Below are 17834 nucleotides of genomic sequence, written 5' to 3'. Positions count from 1 at the left end.
GCCGATGAGGTTCTACAGAGGTAATGATTTTTAAGAAGGATGCCTAGGCCGCCTCCTCTACCTTCTGATCTGTCCAATCTCTGCAAGGTATATCCCATTTGCAGAATAGAGGTGATATCCATGTCAGAGGCGTCTTTTAACCAGGTCTCCGTCAGGAATATTGCATCTGGTTCATTTTCCTCCAGCAGGAGAGACATTTGTGTGGCATGTTTGGTCAATGACCGGCAATTTAAAAGAAACATTTTGTAGGTTTTGCTAGATGGGGACTTATCTTGATAGCTGGTCAGTGAAAATTTACAGTGTGGACAGACCCCGGATGGAGAGTCCGGGAGGATAGAGTGCTGACAGGTGTGATTGATCGGAGGCATTAAGTTTTTTAGTGTGATAGAATCATACCTCATCAATCTGCCCCGCTCTGTACCGCCTCGCACAGGGGGTGTGGCCCCTGGTCCCGTCCGGTCGCGGACGGGCGCCGACGGGCGCAGACGGGCTTGCCTTTGGCGCGCCGCCGGCGCGCCCGCTGCGCGGACGGGGGACTTTGGTGTTTATATCCAGTGTAGGGGGCGTGAGGAGGGTGGGATCGCCGATCAACTAGACCGCGACCCTACCCCTACCCCTACCCCTGACTAATGGAAAGCCACCATTTACAAAGGACAGGGACAGAAGCCAATTAAAAAGATGGGCGGAAAGTGAGCGGGGCTTTATGCCCATATCCTGAATACAGCATGTCTCGAAGTGATAGCACAAGTGCTGCCTAGCCGAGACCTAAAAGGACTTCAATGGGTTGACGGACAATGTAGGAGCGGGTGGGGGAAGCAACGGGGTGTGGCCAAGGTGATAAAATAAAAATTATGCTGGCGGGGGAGTAGGGTTAAAGGAGGAGAAAAGCAGCACACTGGGAGAGAGCAATACGCTGCACTGGAGATGGGATTGGTAGAGGGAGAACTACGAGAGAGAGAGCACCACACAATGGCGATAGAGCAACATGTAGTGTAGGGGTGGGTATTTGAACTAAAGGAACCACACAAGAGGGAGAGAGTAAGGAAACACTTGCATGCTCATGGAATGCCTAAACGAAAAAGAAAACATATTTCTCAAAAAATGAGAAGTAGATGGATCCAAATCAACTAATCAAAAAGATGGTAAAGAGCCTAGGCTCAAGTGGAGGAAAAACACAAGAAGATGAAGGAAAGGCACTGAATACGAAGAAAGCAATTGAGAGTGACAACAAAGCCAGCCACTGGAAACAGTGGGCTGACTATAAAACCACTTTAAGTTCCTGGTCTAGCCCACAAAAGGTCTACCGCAACAAGACAGGTAAAAGGACATAGGACCCAATGGCTAGAAATGGCTTTAGTGGGAGAGTCAAAGCTGCCACGACAGCATAGATACCCGTAATCTTTGTCAGATTGATATGGCGTGAGTGGACTGTGCTTCTAAGGTCTTGGCAAGCAGATCTTCCAGGATTACACTATGGGAATCCGTATCTGGGTCAGTGACTGGATCCGCCAAGTGAAGCATCTTAATAAAGAGAAGGATTTGTGGGAATCTTGCTGCTACCAGTTGTCTAGGATGCAGCAGTCATGAAAGGATCCAAGACAAGGAAATGGGGTGGGGCCAGTTTACAGGAAGATGGGCTGGAGCCTAGGACTTGTGTGCAAGTGGTGGGAGATGTCACAAGTAAGTTAGGAACAGCAATGGGAGTCCTGGAAACTAAGGAGAGGATGGATTGGAGTAGTCTCCTTGGCCAGCACTTAATTTGACAAGGAATGTGATACAAGTATAGAAAACAGACCAAAAGCTTGCACTTAGGTCCAAGGTTAGTTGAGCTGCACCACCATGTCCATAAATAAGGGTGTGCTCAATCCTGCAGTGCAATGCCAGTGTGCAACCTCTGTGACTAAACAGGGATCTGAGTTCAACCTACCTATGTAATACAGTCATCATGGTTGAAAAAGGTTAGATCCCAAGTGGGTGTGCCTTCCTTGTACCCCCAGCTACATCATGATGAGCAGGTCTGTCTGGCAATGGTGAAAAGTGGCTATGTAACCAGTTGCTTTCACTTTGCCAGGGTATCTGTCACCACTGGCCAATGGAAAGTGATGACCTCTACCTTGAAAGTGGAGTGGGAATGGGTAGGATATCTTGTTATGCCACTGGCTGGAAGTACAACTCACTTTATACTCCTACATTTGAACACATTCTACGCTAAGATGCACTCTAACGGTGCATTGAACCCAAAAGGGCCAATAGGGAACTCTACTGATAGCAGTCCATAGAGTGCAGGTGTGCATCAGATGACTGCTCGCCAGGCAAGAGATAACATTTAAGCAGGTGAATTGCTGGAAATGGATGAGGAAAGAAACCTACACAGCCTAAATCCAGAACTTTGATGCAAAGGAACCAGGGTTGAAGGAAGACCAGAGAGGGAAGAAAATAGTAAAACAATTCAAACAAGCATTTACAAAGGTAATGGGGTTCTCCTTGCCCATCCAGAGTCCCCAAAACCTGAGCAATGGCAAAGATATGTCTTGGGCTTTGGACAGGTTAGCCAAGATTCTACACCAACATACCCGTTACATATGTTCACTTGCACTAGTTTTTCTGAGCCTGAATGAAGTTGAATACATTCAGAATTATTTGTTTGGGCCCTTACTTTATAATAAAACGGCCGAAAATAGCGCCACGGATTACCACCATTGTGTCAGTGCCAGCATGCTGCATTGAATTACCATAACTAAACCAGAGCTAGCATGTTGCCATAGATTGCCATCACTGTGCTAGGGTCAGAATTTTACCATGAATTATCATCACTGTGTATGGGTCTCTATTTTACCAGGAATTACCACAACTGGGTACTATGTGAGTAGATCTCTCTCCTTGACAATGTCTGGCTGCAGATTCGGTAATTTAAAACACCATAAAAGCAGTAGCGGCACATTCCTTGCCAAAGTGTGGGGGTGGGTGGGGGGGACAAAAAAAAACACTTACCTTGAACGCCGTTGCTGTAAGCCGCATCGCGCTCTTCTTTTTTCTGGGCACAGGTTCCCAGACTGCACTGCCGCAAATCCTGACGCTGCATGAAAACAACGTCCGTATTGGCCGGAGAGCTGGGAACGTGCTCTCCCAGGCAGACTGGGAGCCTGTGCCTGCTCTCTCCAGCCCCAGCAACACAGCTGGGGCTGGAGAGAGCATCACTGTGCATGAGGGTTTGGTTGGCCTGAGACGATCAGCCAAACACCTCACTCCCCCACCAGCAATGTCATCCCCTGGACCCGCCCCCAAGACTCATCAGAGTAATGGGGGCGGGTCCAGGGAGATGCAAATTGAAGGATAATAAAACTTGCTTAATTTTACAGTGGTAGTGGGGTGGCGCTCCTCAACCTTAAAGAAGGGGCAGCCGCTGCATAAAAGAACAGCATGTTTCATGCTCGTGTCTGAGGAGATGAAGGTGCTGGGCCCAAATTGTTGGTATAATGTGCATGGCTTCATACTTGGCAGTCCATGGCCTTAACAACTGGCAGGTGTGCAGGGGATTTATCCGATTCAGGTACCTGGTGCAGCTTGGAATAACAAGGAACAAGGAGAATGTGGGACGGGGCAGTGCAGGCACAACAGAGGCATTGGTAAACAGATTCACTTCTCTCCACTAGTACGTCCCCATGTACAGGGTGAGGTTGGTAAGGGATTGCTGCACTGAAATTCAGTGTTTTATGAGCGGAAGGATACACTTTACAGCTTACACAACAAAGTAGTGTGTTGTCTGCTTAGCAACATACTGACAGCCATTTTATATCTTAACTCCAATAGGCTTTGCCTCAGTACTGCCGCACAGAGGCAAAACGAGTAAGGAATTTGATGAACTGGGGAAGGGCTTGTATGAATGCAGGGTTTGTGAGCAGCTTGTGTATGACATGGTGTAGGAATAAATGATATCTTCATGCAAAACATTTTTTTTTTAAACCATTAGGTGGCAAGGTACCTACATTTTGCTATTAGGAAAGAGTGTATAGTAATAGTATAAATAATGCAGGTAAACCACAGGTTAACAGAATGCATATTTCCCAGAATATATTGGGAATGAATGCAGTGATGGGCTCTTCACATTACAATAAGAGCAGTGAAAGCAGAGGCTGATATGAGAATACTCGGTTTAACATAAGGAATACTGTCCAATTCCCCCACACTTCATAGTGTTATGGTTCAGGAACTAAGAGAGGAGGTTGGAACTACAATCTTCCATGTGCTATATATCAAGGCACAATTGTGTTTGCTTTATTCACCAGTTGCATGCCCTACTGAGGACAACTGACCAGTGGAGTCAATTCTCACCTGCAAACAAAGGGCCACATTCACCCGGCATCCAAAGGTGGTGCTCACAGCACGAGTGGACAGGCCTAGATCCTTGAAGATTTTGGAGAATGACTGAGTCAGTACAATTCTCGGCCGCTCCTCTGCTACCACCATGCATGTCCTCACACACGAAAGGTTCACTCCTTTCACCTAGGCAATGAAAGAAAGAAAACAGCAAATTATTAATAGCTGCAGACACTGACTATCCTCACATGGAAAAGAACTCTGTACTATCCTGCCCCAAAGTGACATTTTTTTATTTGCCCTGTTAAACTTTAATGGATTTGATGGTGAGGGTCCACTAAGGGTGCTCCACGTTTCTGTTGCTGAAATAGAAAAACACAAGTATTTTCTGGGCATGGAATTACACACTGATGCATAGTGGCTGCTGGCTACTGCCACCTCACTTGCATATGGAGAAGATGGTGATTTGTGGGCTCTAGTATGGGGCACAAGTTTTTTCACCTGTAACTCAGACTCGTGTCCACCAAACCGCTCTGTGTAAAATCACTTCTGGAATTGGAGACCTTCACTTCTTCCTCCATAATAGGGGTGGGTTGTGAGATGTGGCCTGTATACAGTGTGATTATGGTGTTCCGTTATAAGCCGATATGTCCCGGTGCTTAATGGGTAGAACACAAGTTGTGAAGCACAAGATGTTGGTTCACCTTCATGTTGCCTTTGTGGGTGTGACAACACAGTCATGCAGCTTCTACATGCAAGCTCTAATGCCCTTCTTTGAAGGCCCAGCAATTCCACACAGATAGCTTGCAGAGCCAGAACTCTGTGAGAAAGCAAAGAAAGACTGACCACAATGATTTTGAGTACACAGACAATTGTGGCCCCAAATCTGCCAGACACTGTTCTACCCCGGCATGGAACAGTTAAGCTGTTATTCCCCATTCTTGAAGCAGTCTGTGGCTGCAAAACTGCTACTGGAAAAAAGTAGCAATTCTGCTAAGAAAGCCTCAAATGGCTCCCAGAAATGTATATGTTAGGAACGACTTAAGCGGTTAAAACCACAACAGAATGGGAAGGTCGTGGAGAATGTATGGAACATCCAGGACGCCAAACCTATCGCATTGACAAATCAGAGTATTAGCCACAGGCAGGGGAAGAGGCAGGTTAATCCCACAATAGTGTTTCCAGGATCTCCACTAACTAACAGCATCTTAATTCCACAACACTCATAGGGAACAGGCTAGTGGCTGACACACACACTGACACCTCCCACCATCTTTTTTGTAGTTACATTGGCTTGGCCTCATTCCTAAACTAGGCTAAAACTCCTTGGCTGCCCCCACTTTATTAAACACAATCCCCTCATATTGGAACCAACATTTAGCTGAACACTAATCTGATGCCTCAAATTTCAAGTCACACAAGGACCTGCAAACATCTTAGAGTCCCAAGAATGTCAATGTCAAAAATGTTTACATATCTTGCTCTATACGTTCTGCAACTACCTCATCTATCATAGTCAACATACTCAGATTAACTGTGTTTGGCATTTCACTACCTTCCAACTTTGTTTTGTAATTGTAGTGCGGTGCTGGCTGCACACATGCCCACTGCCATCAGCCTGGTTGCAAGTGCTTAACTCTTCCTGCTTTCTTTTAATGCCCTGGTTTCTCCATCGAACAGCCTAGTAATGGGTTGCCTGCATCTTACATCCAAGTGGAACAAGCATGTTCATTACTTTTAATTTTCGGAAAGCACCACTTTTCTCTGTGAGACTTGTTAACCCTTTAGCAAGTCTGCTCGTGATCTTTGTCACTATTTGGGTCTGGTGGGGGGGCGGCAGCAGATCTTATGGAAGCCCCTACAAAAGTTTACAGGGCATGCTGTTCAAACCCTCCCACCCTAGAACTATATGTAAGAAGGCTTCCCGAAACAACCTGCATACTGTTACAGGGTGCTTCACAACAAATATTTATTTCAAAGAGACATGGTCCTCTCCTCTGGCCCAAAGAACGCACTGACCATTCACTCAACTGGCCAGTTTTACCATTGCTAACTGGAGAAAGAGCAGCAGATCTGATGGCGGACTCCATTACTGTAATCCCGATTACTGCTGCCATCCTGTTCCAATGCACGTATCAGGTAATGTGTGGTCTCTACATGAACAACACTAAATGGGAACGATCCACTGGGCATCAGCTCCCCTCCAAACGCTGGGCCACATAATCTGAGCGAAGACGCCTCTCATTCTGGCAACTCTTGAAATTGGCAATAACATCACAAGGCTCTGAGCACAGGCCATACATAACAGCATCCATCCACAATTCTGCTTGAGTAATTGTGACCATAGAACCACCCTTCCAAGGATTTTGAAAGGTGGAAATAAATAAGATTTGATTGACATGGAAATACGAGACCACTTTAGGGAGAAAGGATGGCTGTATCTTTAAAGGTGCCTTATTTCTATGCAGCACAGCATGTGGTTCCAAAAAACATAACACTTGAAACTCACTGGCTCTGGACAGAAAGCCACATTTTTGTATTTTTTGAAGGCTGATTATTTATTTATTTATTTATATATACAATTTATAGAGCGCACTACCACCTGACAGGCATCTTGGCGCTAGTAACTCAGGGACCATGTCAACACAAAGAGGGGCTAAAGCACAGGCCTAGTTCTTAGGGAATAACCAAGTTTTAAGGTTTTTTCTGAACACAAGAAGATCCTTGTGTTGTCTCAGTTCAGTAGGTAAAGTGTTCCACAGCCTGGGCGCAGCCACCCCAAATGATCTGCCACCAGCTCTAACTTTTTTAAAACGAAGGACTTTTATTAACTTGCCTCCCGAGGAGCGGAGCGTTCTGCCCGGAACATACCATTCAATTTTTTTCTGGAAAGAGACAGGTCCTTTTCCACATAGGGCTTTAAATACTAGACGAAAAAGTTACTTACCTTCGGTAACGCTTTTTCTGGTAGATACAATATCTGCCTGTGGATTCCTCACCTTGTGAATATCCCCCTTGCGCCAGCAACGTTCGGAAAATTCTTCATAGCACGCCGGCGTGGACGACGTCATAGGAGCACGGCATCGCGCGCAACTCCGTCTGATGTCACAGACTCCATAAAAGGCCCACGTCGGTGTGATGACGTCAGTTCCGCCCTTTTTTCCGTGCCTTCGAGGCACCCGGACGGACCAACAAGTACATATATATATATATATATATATATATATATATATATATATACACACAATGTACACAGCATATGCAAATCAAAAGCAATTTAAGTGCAAAACTATACAAAATTAGATAAAACCATAAATACATTTGCACATAAAACCAGGTATAGCAGAGTGGACAACGGGGAGGCGGGTGGGTCAGTGAGGAATCCACAGGCAGATATTGTATCTACCAGAAAAAGCGTTACCAAAGGTAAGTAACTTGTTCTTCTGATAGATACATCTGCCGTGTGGATTCCTCACCTTGTGAATAGAGTCCCACAGCAGTCCCCACTCCCGGAGGAGGGTGTCCACTCTGCTACACCAGGAAATCTTGGAGAACAGAGCGCGCGAAGTGGCCGTCCCTCCTCACCTCAGGATCCAAGCAGTAGTGCTTCGCAAAAGTGTGGAGGGAGGCCCAAGTCGCGGCCCTGCAAATGTCCTCAACAGGAACACCTCTAGACAATGCAGAAGTAGCAGACTTCGCTCTAGTTGAATGAGCTCTAATACCCTCAGGAGGGTCCTTACCCGCCAGAGAGTAGCAAATCTTGATGCAGAGAATAATCCATCTGGAAAGTGTGCGCTTGTGCACCGATCTGCCCTTCTTGCAGCCAGCAAAACCCACGAAGAGCTGATCGTCTATTCGATAGTCTTTAGTCCTATCAAGATAGAAACTAACCGCTCTCTTCGGGTCCAGGCGATGAAGCCTCTCCTCCTCCTTGGAAGGGTGTGGGGGAGGATAAAAGGTAGGAAGGGTAATGGATTGACCTAGGTGGAAGGGAGTAACCACCTTAGGCAGAAAAGCAGCCCTGGTCCTAAGAACCATTCTTTCAGCATGGATGGACAAAAACGGGGGCTTGGAACTAAGAGCTTGAAGCTCACTTACCCTCCTTGCCGAGGTAATTGCAACTAAGAAGACCGTCTTAAAAGAAAGAAGCCTCATTGGACACTTGTGTAAGGGTTCAAACGGCGAACCCATCAGATAGGTTAACACAAGATTCAAGTCCCAATGAGGCACAATGAAGGGAGAAGGAGGGAACCTATTAGTGAGTCCCTTCAAAAACCTCAATACCACAGGAGATTTAAAAAGAGAGGGCTGATCCGGCAAACAGAGAAATGCCGATAAGGCCGAAAGGTAACCTTTGACAGTGGCAACAGCAAACTCTTGCCGAGCCAGAGAAAGAGCAAACAACAAGATATCAGATAAATGAGCCTTTAACGGGTCAACATCCCTCTCCCTACACCAAGATACAAACTTAGACCACCTATACGAATAAATGGACTTGGTGGAGTCACGCCTGGCAGAAAGTATGACATCCACCACATCGTGAGGGAGAGAGAAAGAATTCAGATTGCCCCGTTCAATCTCCAGGCATGAAGGTGTAATGTCTGGAGGTGGGGGTGTAGAACCTGCCCCTCCATCTGAGAGAGGAGGTCTGCCCTGAGAGGGAGACGGAGCGGCGGGTGAGAGGAGAGGTGGAGAAGATCTGTGTACCACACCCTTCTTGGCCAATCCGGGGCGACCAATATGACTTGGGCCCGGTCTTGGCGAATCTTCCTCAGAACCCGAGGAATCAAGGGTATGGGAGGAAACGCGTAAAGGAGCTGACCTCCCCAGCTCAACTGAAACGCGTCCCCCAATGCTCCTTGCATCGGATACTGGAGACTGCAGAATGACAGGCAGTGAGCATTCTCGCAAGTGGCGAACAGATCCACCTGAGGAGTCCCCCACATCTGAAAGATGTTGCGAACAACCTCCGGGTGAAGCCTCCACTCGTGGTCGGCAGAGAACTGCCGACTGAGAATGTCCGCACGTACGTTCAGGACTCCGGCCAGATGATTCGCCATCAGACAAATCTGGTGGTCCTGAACCCAGGACCAGAGACGCAGAGCCTCTTTGCAAAGACAATGCGACCCTACTCCTCCCTGCTTGTTGATGTACCACATCGCGGTCGTGTTGTCCGTCAGGACCTGGACCGACCGACCGTGAAGGGAAGGGAGGAATACCTTGAGCGCCAGACGTATGGCCCGCAATTCTAGAAGGTTGATGTGAAGCAACCTTTCCTCTGGAGACCAAAGACCCTTGACCTCCAGATCCCCCAGATGAGCACCCCACCCTAGAGTGGATGCATCCGTTATCACCGTGGCCACCGATGGTGGAAGCTGAAAAGGCTTTCCTTGAGACAGATTGCCTTCCACGCCCCACCAAGACAGATCTGCTGCAGTTTCTCTGGAGATCTTCACTGACTCCCCGAGATCTCCGTTGTGTTGATACCACTGCCTGCGGAGGCACCACTGGAGTGCCCTCATGTGCCAGCGTGCATGGTTGACCAGGAGAATGCAAGAAGCCATCAGACCGAGCAGGCGAAGGACCTTCAGGACCGGAACAACCGCTCCATTGTGAAACAAAGGAATCATTTCCTGAATGTCGCGAATCCTTTGCGGAGGAGGGAATGCACGACATACAGTAGTGTCCAGTACCGCACCTATGAACAGGTTGCGCTGGGAGGGCACCAGGTGAGATTTGGGCACGTTTATCGAAAAACCCAACCTGAACAACAGCTGCGATGTCTCTTGCAGGTGATGAAGCACCTTCTCGGGCGACTCCGCTTTGATCAGCCAGTCGTCCAGATACGGGAATACAGGTATCCCCGACCGCCTGAGATGTGCAGCCACCACTGCCATCACCTTGGTGAAAACTCGAGGCGCAGTAGTAAGACCAAACGGAAGTACCGCAAACTGGTAGTGTTGCGATCCCACCGTAAATCGGAGATACTTCCTGTGCGACTTCAGGATCGGGATGTGAAAATACGCATCCTGCAAGTCGATCGACACCATCCAGTCTTCTTCCAACAGCGCTTGAAGAACCTGCGCAAGAGTGAGCATTTTGAATTTCTCCTGCTTGAGATAGAGATTCAAAATCCTGAGGTCCAGGATTGGACGTAACCTGCCATCCTTCTTGGGGATCAGGAAATACCGGGAGTAGCACCCCTGACCCCTTTCCTGCTCTGGAACCACCTCTATCGCACCTTTTTTGATCAAAGCCAGGACTTCTTCCTGCAAGCGAACAAGGTGGTCCTCCGAACAAAAACCCTGGCAAGGAGGGTAATTGGGAGGGAACTCCTGGAAAGGAAGAGCATACCCATTTTCTACGAGATTGAGAACCCAAAGATCTGATGTAACCAATTCCCAATCCCGTAGAAAATGAGTAAGCCGACCCCCCACCGGAGCCACATGATCCAGAATGGCGGATCTAGGGCTGCTTTGCTGCAGGGGGAGGGGGTTGATTATTAGAGGAAGAGGAGGAGGAGGAGGAGGCCTGGCGTCCACGACCACGGCCCCTTTGCTTTCCTCTGTAGGTTTTATACAGAGGATTCTGACGCTGCTGCTGCTGCTGCTGTCCTTGGTTGTAGGGACGAAAATTGGATCTGCCAAAACCCCTGTACTTCCTAGCCGCAGAGCCCCTTGTCTGAAGGCCCAAAGACTTCGCCGTAGCCCGGCTGTCCTTGAATCTCTCCAGAGCTACGTCAGCCTTCTTGCCAAAGAGGCCTGTCCCATCAAATGGCAAGTCCAACAATGTAGACTGAACATCAGAAGAAAAATCTGAGGACTTAAGCCATGCGGCCCTTCTTGTAGCAACAGTAGAGCCCATAATTCTGGCAACAGAGTCCACCGTGTCCATACCACTCTGTATAACCATACGAGCTGCAGCCTGAGTATCAGCAACCACCTCGTTAAAGTTCTTCCTATCGTCCTCCGGAAGCTTAGGAGAAAACTGTTTAACAGAGTCCATTAAAGCATGAACGTACCTCCCCAAAAGGCAAGTAGCATTGGTGGACTTCAAGGCCATGCTACCCGAGGAGATAGTCTTTTTAGCAGACTGGTCCAATTTCTTAGAGCCCTTGTCTGCCGGCACCTGTGGGAAAGAGCCCGCAGCCCTGCTGGAACAGGCGGCCTGCACTACCAGACTCTCCGGTGCAGGATGCGAGGAAAGAAATTCAGGGTCATCAGGAGCCACCCTGTAACGCCTTGCCACTGACCTGGAAACCGCAGGAGCAGACAAAGGTCTCTTCCAGACCTCCTTTATTGGTTCAGTCAATGCCTCTGTAAAAGGAAGTGTAGGCTCCACAATTGAAGAAGGCGAATGCAAAACTTCCGTAAGGATGTTGGGCTTGTATTCAACTGTGGGCAAAGTCAAGCCTAGCAACTCTGCAGCCTTCTTAATAACAACATGATAGGGTGCCAAGTCCTTAGATGGAGTGTCTGAAACGGTCGGCAAACCCCACTCAGGAGAAAGTTCCAGGCCACTTGCGTCTTGAAGGTCTTCAAAACAATCCCCCTGATCTTGCAACTCTCCTTCCTCAACCTCGGAGTCCATATACTCCTTCTCCTCCAAGAGGCGTTGAGCCCTGCGCCTCGACCATTCCATACGGACCGAAGTCGATGGATCCGGCAACGACTCCGACGGCGCCGGAGCCGACGTTGAGCGAGGAGCCGGAGGACGGGAAGCACCACGATCCGAATCACCACGAAGCCGATCCGGAGTCGGCGAAGCCGCATGCGAAGTCGACGACCTCGGCGGCGCCGTACCGAGCCAAGGAGTACAAGGCGTCGGCATAAACGGCAAAAAGGGGGCCGGGGCATAAGCCTGGGGCACACCCAAATTGAAAGACAAAGGACCCATGGGACCAACAGGCGCACCAGTGGGGTACATTGCCCTCGAGTAAACACCAAACATGGCGTTTAAAAACTGCGAGGGATCCTGACCTGGACCTGGAAAGGGTGGGTACGAACCCAACGGCCGCTCCGAAGGAGGCTGATCCGGCAAAGGCGCACCCTGGCCCTCTTGTTCTTCAGGCTCCACAACCGGAGTTGGTGCTCGAAGAACCTCTTCTTCATGCACCGATGAATGGTGCGACTCCAGATCCTGTTCCGGCTCTTGAACTGGAGAACCAACGTGAGATCGAGCAGGAGAAGGAGACACGAAGTCCTTGTGATGTTTACGTGACTTCTTCCTCGAATCCGAAGACTCCTTGCCAGAGTGGTGTCTGGAGTGATGTTTACTCCTCTTATGCTTCTTTCTCGAGGAGCCCGAAGCATGGCCCGAGGCCGACTTGGATCCAGACCTCGACCTCCCTCTGGACCTTGATCTCTCTCTCGACCTCGACTTGGCCCTCGAAGCCGACCTCGACTTCGACCGCGACAGCTGTCTCGACTTCGAGCGCCTGGACACTGACCTCGAAGACCTTCCGGCTTCTCTTTCCTTCACCTTTGCAAGCAGAAGCTTCGCCTCCCGCTCTCGCAAGGCTTTGGGGTTCATCTTGTCACAGGAACGACAGTTCTTAACATCGTGACCCGAACCAAGACACCACAGACAGTCGGAATGCGGATCGGTGATCGACATCATCCGGGAACAGGAACCACATTGTTTGAAACCTGTCTTCCTCGACGACATCTTCGGCGATGAAGTGAATTCCAACACAGAAACTGTAACAGCTAAACAGCGAAAAGATACAAAAGTATCGCAGAAGATCCCAGAAACCGTTAGCGTCGACGACGCGGAAAAAAGGGAACTGACGTCATCACGCCGACGTGGGCCTTTTATGGAGTCGGTGACGTCAGACGGAGTCGCGCACGATGCCGTGCTCCTATGACGTCGTCCACGCCGGCGTGCTACGAAGAATTTTCCGAACGTTGCTGGCACAAGGGGGATATTCACAAGGTGAGGAATCCACACGGCAGATGTATCTATCAGAAACAGGGATTTAAATTTAATTCTTTGTGTCAAGGGGAGCCAGTGCAGCTCCGCCAGTGCTCCAGAGGCGGAGGACCTCCTTGACCATCCTAGTACCAATTTAGCAGTGGCAGATTGCATCCGCTGTAACCTGTCTAGCAGGAACTTGGGAGACTCAAGGAGCAGGGCGTTACAATAGTCCGCCCGACTAAGAATCGTGCTCCGTGCTATCAGGGCGCGGGCTTGATGGGGTAAAAGAGGAAAAATCTTCCTCAAAGAGCGAATAATCGCCAAGCAGCATCTCACCACCTTCCCCACGTGCGCCTCCAGGGAGAGGTTACAATCAAATGTTACCCCCAAATTGCGGACTGTTTTGACCGGCTGACCAGGGTTGGGAAATTCTGGGGGCCACAGGTTCATGGGCGGCCCTCCCGTGCATCAGCTCAGTTTTGGCTATATTAAACTGTAGAGAGTTCTCCTTCAGCCACTGTGACATCTCTGCTAAACATCTATGAAACCCCTCTACTGTGATGGATTGCTCTCCCTCTCCAGGGAGAGGATAAGTTGCGTAGTTGATGACCTTGATGTTATAGCGCTTGATGATCGTCAACAAGGGTCTCAAATAGACATTTAAATGAATGGGGCTGATGGCCGAGCCCTGGGGCACCCCATGTGAGACATGAGTGAAAACAGATTGGTAAGGAGGGAGGGACACCGCTTGCTGCCTCCCTGAAAGAAAGGAATGAAACCATCTAAGGGCCACTCCCGTGACTCCCACCTCACTCAGCCGGTTCAGAAGGATGTTGTGGTTGACCATATCGAAGGCGGCAGACAGGTCCAGCAGAATCAACACTGCTGTCTGACCCTTGTCTGCCCGCCTCCGAAGCTCGTCCATTACGGTCACCAATGCCGTCTCAGTACCATGAGCCGGTCGGAACCCGAACTGCTCCTCCTCCAGATGATTAGCCTGTTCTAAGTGCGCGGATAGTGTGCCACTCACTACCCGTTCCACTACCTTGGCTGGGAAAGGGAGAAGAGATATTGGTCTGAAATTCTTTAGACATTCTGGATCAAGGGAGGCTTTTTTGAGCAATGGCGTTACCAGCGCCTGCTTCCACTGACTAGGAACCATCCCTTTTGCAAGAGACTGGTCACAAATCTTACACAATAGTGGGAAGAGTTCCGCCCCGAAGTCCTTCCAGATTTTACAAGGCAATGGGTCCAAGGGGAGCCTGACCCAATGCTGTCCGTTAACTTGTAGAAGTCCTCGATCTGAAGGAGGGGAAATTCAGAGAGAGCCCCCCCCCCCGGCAGTCTCCGTTATACTGCCATTCCCTGTCAGTTCACCCTTGTCCTTTATGAGGAACAGCTGTTCATTTCTTACTTTTGACGGCTCTGCTACACTAGCTGTTCCGCGCTACCGTTGGAGCGCCACGCGTGTGGGTAGGTTTGCGAGCCCTGGCTGCACGCATTAGAGGCACCGTACCTCATTGCGCAGCCCCACGGGAACAGACTGCGGGGCCCACTAGGGACACCTCTTGGGTCACCCCGCTATAGCAGGACCTCCTGGCCTGCCCCCTTACTGACCCAGGTTGTATCTTTTATCTTTCTTTTTCTTTATTGTTTTCTATCACCGTGCAGTACTGAGCACCTAAGGTCCTGAAGAATTGCCAGTTGGGCAAGAAACATGTCGACCGAATTAGAGGGTTGATGTAGTCCGCTGTGCCCCTTACAGTCCCTATCTCTCCTCCCACTCTTTTAATCAAGGGAGTCAGCCACGTTAATAAAGGTCCTTGTGAGCTGACCCACCTTTTTTAACCACCACTCCCTCACGACTACACCATCACTTGACCCCTCACACGCACTCAACCATTGGCTGGAACAAAAGAACTCCAACAAAGTGCGCCTGTTAGGCGCCCGTCAGACATTGCAGCGCCAGTCTGACGAGGAGCAGGAGGCCAATGATGAAGCATGACATCTAGCTTACTGGGTGTGTGAGACCTTCTAGTTCCAACGAGGGAACACCTTGTTTCCTGCCTTTGCTCTCCTCCCATGCACACACACACTTTATTATCTATCCCCTGGGGAACTTTGTACCTTTGTGATATTGGCTCTGCTACCTTCCCCAACTCCTCAATCATAGAGGCAACTTTGTCATGAAAAAAGTTGGCAAGATTATCACAGAGCCTCTGAGAAGGCAGGAAGTCATTTTTACAACACTCCGGTTTAGTCAAGCTATTAAGAATTTTAAAAATACAGCGAGAACTATTTGAAGCCCTGAGTATCACTGAGGTAAAGAAATCAGCCTTCGTTCTTTTAATGACCTTCCTATATTCCGTTATTTTTGCTCTCCAGGCCTTTCTATCCTCAATTACATACTTCCGTCTCCAGATTTTGTGTGTAACTTCTACTGAAAAGTACATTTCATGGGTGCAGGGGGGGGGTCATATTAGACCCCCCTCTCCACCCTTGAAATGGATTGATGAATTGCGATTTTAAATTGCGAATTCGCAATTCCCATTCATTCCTATGGGCATTTTGGCCCATAGGAATGAATGGGAATTGCGAATTCGCAATTTGAAATTCGCATTTTTTATGCGATTCGGTAAAAATAGCAATTTTTACCGAATTGCATAAAAAATGAAAAAATAATCATGCATAGGCTTTTGCGATTTCTAAATTGTGAATCGCTATTTTTCGCAATTTAGAAATCGCAAAAGCCGATATTGATGCATGTGGGCCATGATGAGGCTGGTGGATGGACGTTTTAATTCAATTAAGATTATCATGCATCCACGTGGCAGATTCTGATGGCCATTCAGGAGGAATTCTAGAGTGAGACTGTTAAACTAAGAAAAGGAACGTTGTGCTGGAGTAAATGGGATTAGAAACTGGGGGAGAGAGCAGGCTTACATGTTTGGACTCTCAGACATCTGGAGCAGATGTGGTAATCTGTAATACTGAGGCAATTCTACAGAAATCTGGATGATCAGGATCGTTCTTTGGACTGTTTCAGGGTGATGTTGACCTTTGGAATCAGCAGCATGGGCATTCAAAGGATACTACATATTTGAAGTTTTACAAAATTCAGATATTGCTAGATTATTACCTATTAAAGATAAATGATGGTGTTTTTTGCAGTTTAATGAGAATAAAGCTTTTAAATCTCTTAAGTCAAGGGGATATGTATTGACAGAACCAGGTAAGGTTGCTCAGTTTTTCTATTGACACATATGATAGTGTAAATTATTTTATGAGATTACGGATACAATATATATTGTACTCTCCATGACAAATAGGATTATAGAATGGGAACATGTTACTGAAGGAGTTACAGGCTTCAAATTGAATTGAAATCTTTTTTTCATTCCTGAAGTGAAACATTGTAATAACCAAATGTTATTAAAAAAAACAATGAAATATACACAAATTGATAAATATGATCAAATTAAAATGATTATATATGGTTATATTTGTTTGCTGTCACTAACCACGAGACACTTTAACAAAACAACGTCTTAAACAATAAAAACTTGTGAACTTTTTTCCCCTTTATTTGCCATATGTTTTCTACACCTGATGTGCCATTCCAGAAACTGAGTATATCAGGGTGTATCCAGTGAAACCAAAAGGGCATGCCATTCAAGCCCAATTTGTGGAACAAATAATGGTTTTTGTTCCAGAGCCATTAATCGCATCCTTGAACTCATATGCTAGAAGTGTATGCCTCCACATTTCTAACACCTGGAAGGTGACACCCTGTTAAGAAGAACTTTTGTGCCATCAGTCACTGCTAGATAGTATGGACTTTGAACGAAAGGTTTTCTACCTTGTTTGCGCTTGGAAAATGCATGCTGGTTGTGTTGTCTGGATCAGGTGAAAAGACCTGACCATCCTTCTAAGACACAGTTCTATCCCCATCCCATCAGGGAGGAGCCCATCACTACTGTGTGCTAGAGTAAAAGAACACCTTTCTTCAGATCCCTCAATTGACACCACCGCGGAAGAGCCTACTGGGCTGCTAGAGAGCTTGCTGTCCCAGCTCTCCCACATTAATATAACTCACCCTGTAAGCATCTGTTTGTGGCATGTAGTGCTATAGATTCACATGCTGGGCATACTCCTGCCATCTAGTGTTGTGCCCGGATGTGTGCAAGTTGTTTTTCTTCAAAGAAGTCTTCTCGTGTCACGAGGTACTATGACGCCATTTATTGCTGGCAGTGAGCAAAGGAGGTGGCTCCACTGTGGAATTGTTTTCCGCACGGCCGGTTAGAATGGAAATGGAGCACAGCAACACAGAAGAGAGATGACCATGCAGAGAAAAGTGAAGGATAAAAGATATCTGCAACAACGAAAGGCTTCCGGGGCAGGAGGGAGGGCAAATGCGAATCTACATCACTACATACCACAAACAGATGCTTACAGGATAACATTTTCCCTTCAAAGCATGTGTGGCTGTAGATACACATGTTGCACATAGACTGTTAAGCAGTGCTAAGCGGTGGCTAGCTTGAGGAGGTTGCAGATTCCTGAAAAAAGTGTACAGAGTACAGCCTGCCGAACATTTGGTT

The 17834-nt window shown here is 47.9% G+C and overlaps 1 protein-coding gene across 4 annotated transcripts in view; it reads right to left on the bottom strand.

Moving 5' to 3' along the window:
• The window catches only part of DIP2A (DIP2 acetate--CoA ligase A), a 964533-nt gene that overhangs the window by 113069 nt on the left and 833630 nt on the right, over positions 1-17834 (bottom strand). For all 4 annotated transcript variants that reach the window (XM_086956246.1, XM_086956248.1, XM_086956245.1 and 1 more), the window contains one exon: positions 4333-4503. In XM_086956246.1, the coding sequence (XP_086812372.1) occupies positions 4333-4503 (171 nt within the window). The remainder of the gene's footprint in view (positions 1-4332; positions 4504-17834) is intronic.

The sequence above is a fragment of the Lissotriton vulgaris genome, chromosome 2_1 (assembly GCF_964263255.1).
Source record: "Lissotriton vulgaris chromosome 2_1, aLisVul1.2, whole genome shotgun sequence".
Classification (NCBI taxonomy): domain Eukaryota; kingdom Metazoa; phylum Chordata; class Amphibia; order Caudata; family Salamandridae; genus Lissotriton; species Lissotriton vulgaris.
Note: the sequence above shows the minus strand (reverse complement) of the source record. Positions and strands in the feature narration are given on the sequence as shown.